General features: G+C 49.8%; 1 protein-coding gene across 1 annotated transcript; it reads left to right on the top strand.

Moving 5' to 3' along the window:
- The first annotated feature begins 1941 nt into the window (after positions 1–1941).
- On the top strand, positions 1942–5762 carry LOC120651086 (protein ALTERED XYLOGLUCAN 4-like). Its single transcript, XM_039928450.1, has 2 exons — positions 1942–2126; positions 2276–5762. The coding sequence occupies exon 2, from the start codon at positions 4218–4220 to the stop codon at positions 5613–5615; it is 1398 nt and encodes a 465-aa protein (XP_039784384.1). The 5' UTR covers positions 1942–2126; positions 2276–4217; the 3' UTR covers positions 5616–5762.
- The last annotated feature ends 3969 nt before the right edge of the window (positions 5763–9731 follow it).

The following is a 9731-nucleotide window of genomic DNA, read 5'->3' as shown; positions in this document are numbered from 1 at the left end:
CACCGGTCTGACCGGTGGTGTTAGAACTGAACCAGTGAAGTAATGTAGTTGTATGTTTTCTTTTCCATTTGATCTTGGCTACGCTATGTAAAAATTATAAATTATGTAATTTATGTAAATTACGTGAGCTTGTGTTTTGAACTAAAATAGTAAAACTCTCGTTATCGGTTGTCATCCTTGTATATTTTCAAGTATTTTGTCGTGCTTGTACCATCTGCGCCCGCCTTCGCGTGGGACTTCCAATGATGTTTCGATCGGGCCGTGAGTTGAGAAAAAATCGCCAAATTAAACTATTAAGCTAATGTGCCCGATGTGTTCAAATGACGGCCATTTCGCTTAATTTAGAGTTTTAATTTGGCAGTTCCGTCACAGGTAGGTGTGGTTAACCTTTCAAATCAATTAAAGGCTTACAATAATTTCTTTAACCCTACGTGAGCACGAAACGGGATGCTACTTTAATTCCACTCTGACCCCACACCTGCATAATTAAACAGGCGCCCGGTGCAACTAAACATCCACATTAAACGTGAGCCGGTACATTATTAGTACTAGGTGGTTCAAGTGCTTTTGCAGTTTTGTTTTTTTCTCACTGTGCCTAATGTGCACCCCTTTTCGACATTGGGAAAGTGGGTAGTGGTTAGCATCTAATAATCCAGAGCCCGGGCTCTGGAGAGTGCATTGCATTATGCATAGCATTTTTAATGTTTGTTCTGGTACCAGCAGAGCAATATTCTTATGTGAGTGCTTGTGACGACCTAAGCGTACCCTTGATGGTTTTCCCTTGTCCTAAATTGTAATAGAGGGATTGACAGACCAATCTCATGCAACTACCGCGGACCATGAATTGGAAACCCCCAAACACTGCATTATTACATTATTACTGGCCATGGTGCAGTGTATTGGTGTGGCACAATTTACTTATCTTAATTTAGCACATGCTGCTGAGAGTCCACTGGACACAGTACAAGTTGAAGCATCATCACAAGTAGAGACGGGTTCCCCTTTGTCTCTCTGAAGTTCTTCCTACGATCTGATCTGATCAGTGGTGTGGCCTATCTAAGAAGTTTGCATTGTGGCTGCTGTCACGGTTGTTACTGCTATGCTTTTGAGGGTAGGTAACAGTATTGTCGAGCGTTATTATTGTTCCTTTGAAGTTAATCAACATGGATGTGCCACTGGACAGATGAATAAAGCTGAACTGGGCTGCTTGCTTGTGCCTCGGTGGATGTGACCCATGACTGGATCCACAATTTGAATTCTGCGTCAGCAAAGTGTTTAGATAGATGTTTATTTAAATCTTGTGCTAGATTGTAGGTAGATGTGCACTACTTAATTACATGCTTCTTTTATTTTCTGATGGGACTGAAAACGAACTGCATGTGCTTTGCGTGAACGAACCCTAGCCTATATATTACGTATCGGACAGTAGAGTAGAGGAGTATACTGTACGTGGCACCCAAGGCAGTTTAGCCTAGAATTTTGTAATTAGTTTTATAATTAGACTTTATTTAATCTGGGAACATATCAAGTGCAAACAAACGTGCAAACCATACAAACTTCAATCTGGACCATCGGATCAACATCCAAGGGGTGGGGCGCAGGTGGTGGGAGGGAGCATTTGCAAAAGTGTGATTACCCAATCCAAGAGCGGGTGGTTAATTGTAAAATTACCAATCCCCCATACCCTTTGGATGTTGATCTGGCGACTCAGATTGAAGTTTGTATAGTTTGCATGGAGAGGGTGGTTCGCACCTGGTATATTCCCTTATTTAATATTTCTAAGTGCTAAGGTTATCTTTAATGTGACACGATCTAAAGTTTGGCCCCTGGATCCAAACAACCCCTTGGCCTAATGCACAATTCAGCTCCGATCCCTTTTTCGTGTGAATTAGAACATTCACTGAAAGCACGCGAAGTTAAAGCTTGCTTCCTACCCTTTGCAACCCAAAGGAACCTGTGACAGACATTTTTCGGTGTGGGTTCATACCACTTCAAGTTCCCCCTCGGGCAGACATTTTTGCGGCAATTTTGACAGTTTCAAAATCCAGTTACACACACCACTCTTCGTGAGCTTAACCATCCTACTATGCTGGAGTTTAGGACAAGGAATGATCTTATCTTCCAAGGTATACAACCCACACCGCACCTGCCGAAATGTTTTCAAGGAGCTTGTGTTGATTTTGCACCGAGTGAAAACCAGATATATATTAAGTTCAGTTAGAAGAATGGACATACCATTTTGGATAGTAGTTTCGATTTTCTTCATCTCTTTCAGTTAGAAGCATGCAAGTTTCTTTTAATTCTAGATCGAAGCTTCCATTGGTGGATCTGCACGTACTGCGCATGGATTTGCTCGAGCTTGGCCGCAAGGGTGCCTCCTCCGTTGGGGCACCTGTGCTGAGCTGCTGGCCGGCGGGTCGGGGCTCCCGGAGCCTTGGCTGCACTGGTGGCCGTGGTGGCTGTGGCTCTCTGATCTGGGTCAGCGCTACTGCAATGCTATCGCTGGCTCGCCCCTGGTCCATCCCGCGCAGAGCTCTCCATCCGGGCAACCCCGGAGTGCCCCCTGCCGGATCTACCTGTCTTGGCCGGAGCCTCTCTGATCTGCTCCGGGATGGGTAGATCCAATTGGGGAGCATGCTTCTGGCCGGAGTGGCGACCACAGCACTCTCGTGGTGTGCATCGGCCGCTACGGCTTTCGGACAAGCGGATTCAGTCTGTGGTTGGGGGTTGAGGGAGCCTTAGGCGAAAGCCACGCCCGTCGACTTGTTGGCACTGACGACGGTGGCGCCCCTAGGCGTCGCTCACCTTCTTGGAGGCGTCGTCCTTCTTGGCTCTCTTTGCCCTGCAACCACCGAGTCTCTCAAGGTGAAAACCTAGTTCTGGTTCTCCCAGAACGGCGGCGGCGGCGGCGGCAATGACGTCGTACCCTGCCTGCAGGTGTCGCCATAGAGATCACTGCTAGCTGTGTGCATGATCTGTTCCTTCTTGCTGGCTGTGTTCATGTTTGTGCCTTCTTCCTCCCTGCTCTTCAGGGCGAGGCTGGCACTGGTTTTGTCAGGTGGTGTCGTGGTTTGGCGAGCGCACTCTTCCGGCATCTCTGCTCCGTCGATGCTCTCCTTGTTGGTGGTGCCAGTAAATCACATGCTGGGTGGTGTTTCCACCGCTTCCGCCATTCCCCTTCAAGGATTCCTCCCCTTGGATGGCGTTGGATGGTGGTACGTGGAGCCCGGAGGAGCTGTCGGTGTCACCATCAGCTTCAAGGGAGGTCGTCGTGTCCGGTGAGCTGTGGCTTGTGCACCCTTCGCCGCCTTTAGTCCCCATTCCGTTGGGTGGTCCTTCAGATGGAGGGCAACAACGGAGCGGCGTAGCTACGAGGGGTGGTGCTGGGTGCATCGGCCATGACGAAACCGGCGAGTATGCTGTTCGGTGGGGGCGCTAGTCGGCGATCGGTGGTTATCTGTCAGCCGTGTCGTGCCTTGTCTTTGAACAGCTTGTGAGTTGTGTCTCTCCTACATGTTGTTCTTGGTGTTGTTTCCAGTTGTTCGAGTTCTTCTCTAGTTCTTTGCTCATCTGACTGTGTGGAGCTAGTCCGGCATCTGTGGTTTAATAAAATTCTAGTATATAATCAGTAGTGGATATCAATCCCCTCCTGTTGCATTAAAAAAAGGCACCTGTGAACCTGCTATTAGCTCATGGCAATGGTTCTTGGAACTTGCATGCTTGAGGGAATGAGGGTACTGTTCACTGCAGAGTGCAGCAGCCTGGTCGCTTGATCAGTCGACGAGGCAAAATCATGATACTAGCTAGGTAAGTGGTAACATGGTCCAAGACCAAGATGGTTGATATCGACTAGTAGATGAAGGGCAGGTATCAGCTCTTTTCGTTGCATCCTAAAGGAACGTCCGTCGCCTTTTGTCATGCCTACCGCTACCGAAATCGGCAACAGTTTTCTCAGGTAGCGTACCAACTAGCGAATGGAAGGCAGCTGCCGAATCACACCGATCCTGACACGCCGCCGTGACCTTTTGCCAAACTGCTGGCGCGCACGTCTCTGTCTGATATCGATCGCCGGCGGAAACCCAATCCAATGATGCCATGCTCTATTTCTTCTTGGCCCCTCTCCCTCCGATCATCCTCTCCGATTGTGCATGCCATGCTGGTTTCCCCCCCTCTGCCTGAAGCCCCGAACATAACATCGTCTGGGTGGGATCGGAGCCATGTTGTTCGCCAACTTCCTCAAGACGCACCAGCAGCAGCTCCAGAACGACAAGCAGCTCTTGCTGCTTCCCAGGAGGCAGCTGGTCACCTACGCCCTCTACGCGCTCATCGCCGTCGCGCTCCTCTACCTCTTCGTCGACCCAGCAGCTCCGGCGTCGTCGTCTGCCAAGCCATCACCACCAGTGGCGGCGCCGTGGGTCCAGGAGGAGGACGAGCTGCTCCCGCCATCTCCACTGAATCTTAGCTCTCCTCGTCCTTATAACTACCAAGGAGATGAAAGGTCGTTGACGACGACCGCGCCGCCGCCGCCGCCGTGCGACTACTCCGACGGCGAGTGGGTGCCGGACCCACGGCCGCCGCCCTACGACGGCGCGGCCTGCGAGGCCATAAAGGACGACGGCCGCAGCTGCGCGGCCAACGGGAGGGCGGACACCGGGTACCTCCACTGGCGGTGGCAGCCGCGGCGGTGCGACCTCCCGGACTTCTCGCCGGCGGCGTTCCTGCGCTGGCTCGGCGACCGGCACATGGCCTTCGTCGGCGACTCGCTTGCCCGCAACCAGGCAGAGTCGCTCGTGTGCCTGCTCTCGGCCTGGTCCCCGCCGGAGCTCGTGCACCGCGACCCCGACGGCCGGTTCCGGCGGTGGGTGTTCCGCGAGCACAACGCCACCGTGTCCATCTTCTGGTCGCCGTTCCTCGTGAGGGGCGTCGAGAAGTCGGAGCGCGCCGGCGTGCGCTACAACGAGCTGTTCCTCGACGCGTTCGACGAGCGGTGGATGTCGCAGCTCGGCGCCATCGACGCCGCCGTGCTGTCGGCCGGCCAGTGGTTCCGGATCCCCAGCGTGTACCACGACGGCGGCGCGGTCGTCGGCTGCTACGGCTGCGCGGCGGAGCTCAACCACACGGAGACCAGCTTCTTCGCCGTGTTCCGAGACGTGGTCGGCCGGACGCTCGCCGAGATCACCCGGCGGCGCCACGAGAAAGGTGGCGGCGGTGGCGACAAGACGCCGCAGCTGGTGGCGCTGGCCACGTTCTCGCCGTCGCACTTCGAGGGGGAGTGGAACAAGGGCGCCCCGTGCACGAAGAAGCGGCCGTACAGGAAGGGCGAGAAGGAGCTCGGGTACACCGAGACGGAGATGAGGAAGATCGTCGTGGAGGCGGCGGCGGCGGCCAACGCCGCCGCGGCTGCGTCGTCGACGTCGACCGCCCTGCGGTTCGCGGCGCTGGACGTGACGGCGCTGGCCGACATGCGGCCGGACGGCCACCCGGGGCCGTACATGCGCAAGAACCCGTTCGCCGCCGGGGAGGGCCGGCCGGTGCAGAACGACTGCTTGCACTGGTGCATGCCCGGGCCGGTGGACACGTTTAACCAGATACTGCAGCAGACCATTCTCCGGTGATAGATCGATCTTGTGTTCAGTTCATACCTGCGATCTGTACGGGAACTTGATGTTCTGTGGCCTGTGGGGAAGTTTTGTTTACGAATTAAATACAAATGTAAAACTACTTCTAATTAACTTCCGTAGAAGCACATCCTTCGGTGATAATGTTTTTTAGAAACACATTACGAACGCATGCACGCTTATTCCTAGGAATACACGCACACATCACTATCTCTACGAGTACTTTCGAGAGACTGAGCTGGCAGATTCTTGAGATTAACGAAGTCACCACTAGCACCTCGCTATCGACGGGCACATCGCCGCCTATCACTGAAAGAATAGCACCGATTAAATCTTGGAATAAATCTAGTAAAATACAACCACCAGTGCCAAGTTAAGGATTTGAACCCTGATGGGCAGATATAGATTTCGAAGGTTGAAGTCGTCTTCTCCGGCTCCAGGATCCGACTGCGTAGGTAAACCCTAACCCTAGGTCCAGATCTAGCGGCTAGGGTTTAGGTTCATGTAGATCTGATGTCTCTCCTACTTCTGCTTCTTCTTGCAGGTCTGGTGCATGTGCCGTGGCAAGCTGGTGCGGCGCGGGGCTGAGCGCCATTGAGGGATGGAGCAGCAGAGGCACAAGGTCATTTTGATGGACGAGAACTACACCATCAACGATGACCGCATGTCCTGTGGGCTGCCGGCAATAACAAGGATGACCTGGCTGCCGGCTTTGATGGTGTCGGTAGCTATATTGCTCCGATCATCATTGTTGCCGATACCGGTGTTGATGCTATTCTTGGAGTCACCGCGTTTGCTACTGCGACTCCAAGCTCGACGCCATCTTCGACATTGAGTCCCACTACTGGCACCAAATCCCGCGTGATGAAGCACAGGTCTACTGTCTGGAACGACTTCGAGGAGGTCTTTGAGGAAGGCCCTAATGGTAAGAAGGTGAGAGTCTCTGCTAAGTTCATTGCGCTCATGTTCTTACTGACGCTCATCCCATGGTACTGGGCATTTGCTCCTGAAAGCATCTAGGCCCCTAATTCGAGTTTTGGTAATTAATGACAACGGTTTGTGGATTAACGATTTCATTTGATATAATGAGTATAGGTTGATCCACGGATGAAAGATATTTGGTTGTAAACGTGTGGAGTTTTGGAGATGATGAGCAAAGCTCGGGCTCAAGGCAAAGGTATAAAATAAGGATTTTGTATTTTACTGATCACAAGGTGTTTAGTGGATGAAAAGTGACCGGATTTGTTGGATAGATAGCCGTACTATCAAGAGGGGTCGAGTACTCGTGCTTGACGGGTCGTTAGTGCCACTTTGCTCAAAATGTCTAGGTGCATGCATGAGGGCTAACGACGCTTTGACTAGATTGGAAAAAGAACAAGTTTGATTGCTGACTGCACAAGCGCGGACAGTCCGCTCCCTGGAGCGCGGACAGTCCGCAATCGTTCTAGAGAGCATGTTTGGCTCTGGTGGAAATTAGAAGTGTCTGGCGGACAGTCCGGCCCAGGTGGGCGGACGGTCCGTGACTCTAACTCAAAATGTTCCAGAGAGGGTGTTTTCACTGGTTGGGCTTATGATATGTGCTGCAGACGGTCCGCACCAGGGGTGCGGACGGTCTGCCGTATAATTGACAGTTTGTACCAGAGACATTGTTGTCTCTGGTGGGTTTCAGGGATGAACTGCGGACGGTCCGCTCCTGAGGCTCGGACGGTCCGCAGGCTAATTTCAAAGTTGTACCAGAGACGATGTTCGTCTCTGGTGGTGTGGAACACTCACTGCGGACGGTCTGCTCCTGGGGGGCAGACGGTCCGCCAGGTCTTAACGGCTAGTTCTGACACGCATTAAATGCACTCTGACTCACTGGTTTATAACGGCGGACGGTCTGGTTTTTGAAACGCGGACGGTCCGCGACTTCGCAGAAAAGAGTGTAACGGCTAGTTTTTGAAGGGATGTCTATATATATCCAATGCCCGGCCATTGAGTGTCTCTCTTGGCCATTTGGACTGCATACTTGACATCATAGAGCTAAGGCATCCCTCTCTCACACACACTTGCTTAGAGATTGCATTCTTGAGAGTGTGAGAGCCTTCTAGTGCATTGCTTCAATAGTTTGAGCTTTGTGGCACTAGGGAAACTTCAAGCAAGCGTCATCGACTTGTTACTCTTGGGAGTTGCCGCTCCCTAGACGGCTTGGAGAAGAGTATTTCGTGGAGCTCCTCCAAGGAGATTGTTGAGGAGCCCCGATTTCGGTTGTGAGAGGTTTTGTGCTCACCTCACCGGAGTGGTGAAGAGCAACTCTAGTGGAATCGAGATGTGGAGCGGTTCCTTGATTCAAGCCGGCTCAAGATCAAGAGGTTCTTGATAGAGGAGCGGTTGATTCTTGGAATCCACCTCAACGTGGATTAGGGGTGACCGGCAAGTCATCGACACCACGGGATAAATTCTTGTGTCAAGCTTGGTTACTTCTCTTGCTCACTTTAATTCTTGTTTTTACTTTGAGCAGTTTACTTTACTAGAGCTTGATTTTTATCTTGTCACTCTAAGTTGCAAACCCATCTAGAGATAGTAGTAGCATGACATAGGGTTTTCCTTTGTTACTAATTAAATTTCTCTAGTGTTATTAGTTTTAGATTTTAAACCGCCTATTCACCCCCCTCTAGTCGGTGTTCTTGATCCTACAGCTCCGGCATCAAAAGGTTTGCTTGGGTAAAGCTAATCATGCTAATCTAGTTTAGTCCCGACTTGCATTAAATCCTGCTATATCCATAAATGGGAGTATAAACCTGATGTTGCTAGTACTGAATTGTGACGTTTAATTGCTAAACTTGATCTACCTCTTGGCATTGGTGAGACTAAGGCATTTGAGGAGTACATTTAGCTTGCTCACGATCCTCGGTTTAGTAGAGTCTCTAGGCAAACCACCACTAGAGATCTGCAAAAGTACTTCTTGGAGCGTCCTGCTACTCTAATTAAAAGTTTGAAATATGTTTCTTCAGTTTGCCTTACTTCTGATATTTGGTCTGGAATGCTAAGGAAGACTATATTTCCGTTGTTGCTCATTATGTTTCTGCTGATTGGGAATTATAAAAGAGAGTCATTGGGCTAAGACTTATTGATGTTTCTCATTCTGGTATTAATATTGTTGAAGGCATTAAATATGTTATTTCTGAATTTGGTTTGAAGCACAAGATCTTTTCTGTCACACTTGATAATGCCTCATCTAACACTAGTGCCATGTCAAATCTCATTCCAAAATTTGCCGGTTACCTTGGTCCAGACCCCGAACCACTTGACAATGCTCCTGATAGAGACATTGGTAGAGCACTACGTGGTTTGTTACATAGCCGGTGTGCTTGTCATATATTATAAATCTCATTGTCAAGTCTGGTTTGAAGAGGATCAAGGTTTATCTTGAGGCCTTTAGGACTGCAATCTCATTTTTTAATTCTTCTAACCAAAGAATTGGAGCATTCCATAACTTTTGCATTGCTAAGGGGGTAAGCCCTCGTAAATTTAATTTAGATATGGATGTGAGATGGAACTCTACCTACATCATGCTCAAGCATATCATACCATATAAGAGCACCTTTTCAGTCTTTATTACAGCTCATTATGGTTTGGTTGATGGTGAGCCACTACCGAGTGATGGCCATTGGGCTGCTATTGAGAAAATTTTGAGTTCCTTCAGTTATTTTATGATTCAACTGTTGTTTTATCTGGTGTTTACTATCCAACAAGTCCTCTGATGTTGCATTATATTCTTGAGATTGTTGGTCATTTGCATTCCAATGATACTGATCCATTGCTCATACCTATTCTTGTTCCTATGAGACTCAAGTTTTTGAAGTATTGGCAGAAAATCCCACTGTTGTATTCCTTTGCTTTTATTTTGGATCCCATAGCTAATATTAGAGATTTTCGTAATGTTCTTCAACTTCTTTCTCAAGCTATTGGTGTTGACTACTCTTCTTATTTCACTTCGGTAAGGAATGAATTATATAAACTGTATAACAAGTATGAAAACAAGTTTGGTGCAGCTGGGCAGCAAAGGCCCTCACAGCCAGCACAAATTATGGGTGAGAAAAAAACAGCATGGGGGTAAGATATATGGAGCTC

This window comes from Panicum virgatum, chromosome 9K, assembly GCF_016808335.1.
Source record: "Panicum virgatum strain AP13 chromosome 9K, P.virgatum_v5, whole genome shotgun sequence".
Taxonomy (NCBI): Eukaryota; Viridiplantae; Streptophyta; class Magnoliopsida; order Poales; family Poaceae; genus Panicum; species Panicum virgatum.
Note: the sequence above shows the minus strand (reverse complement) of the source record. Positions and strands in the feature narration are given on the sequence as shown.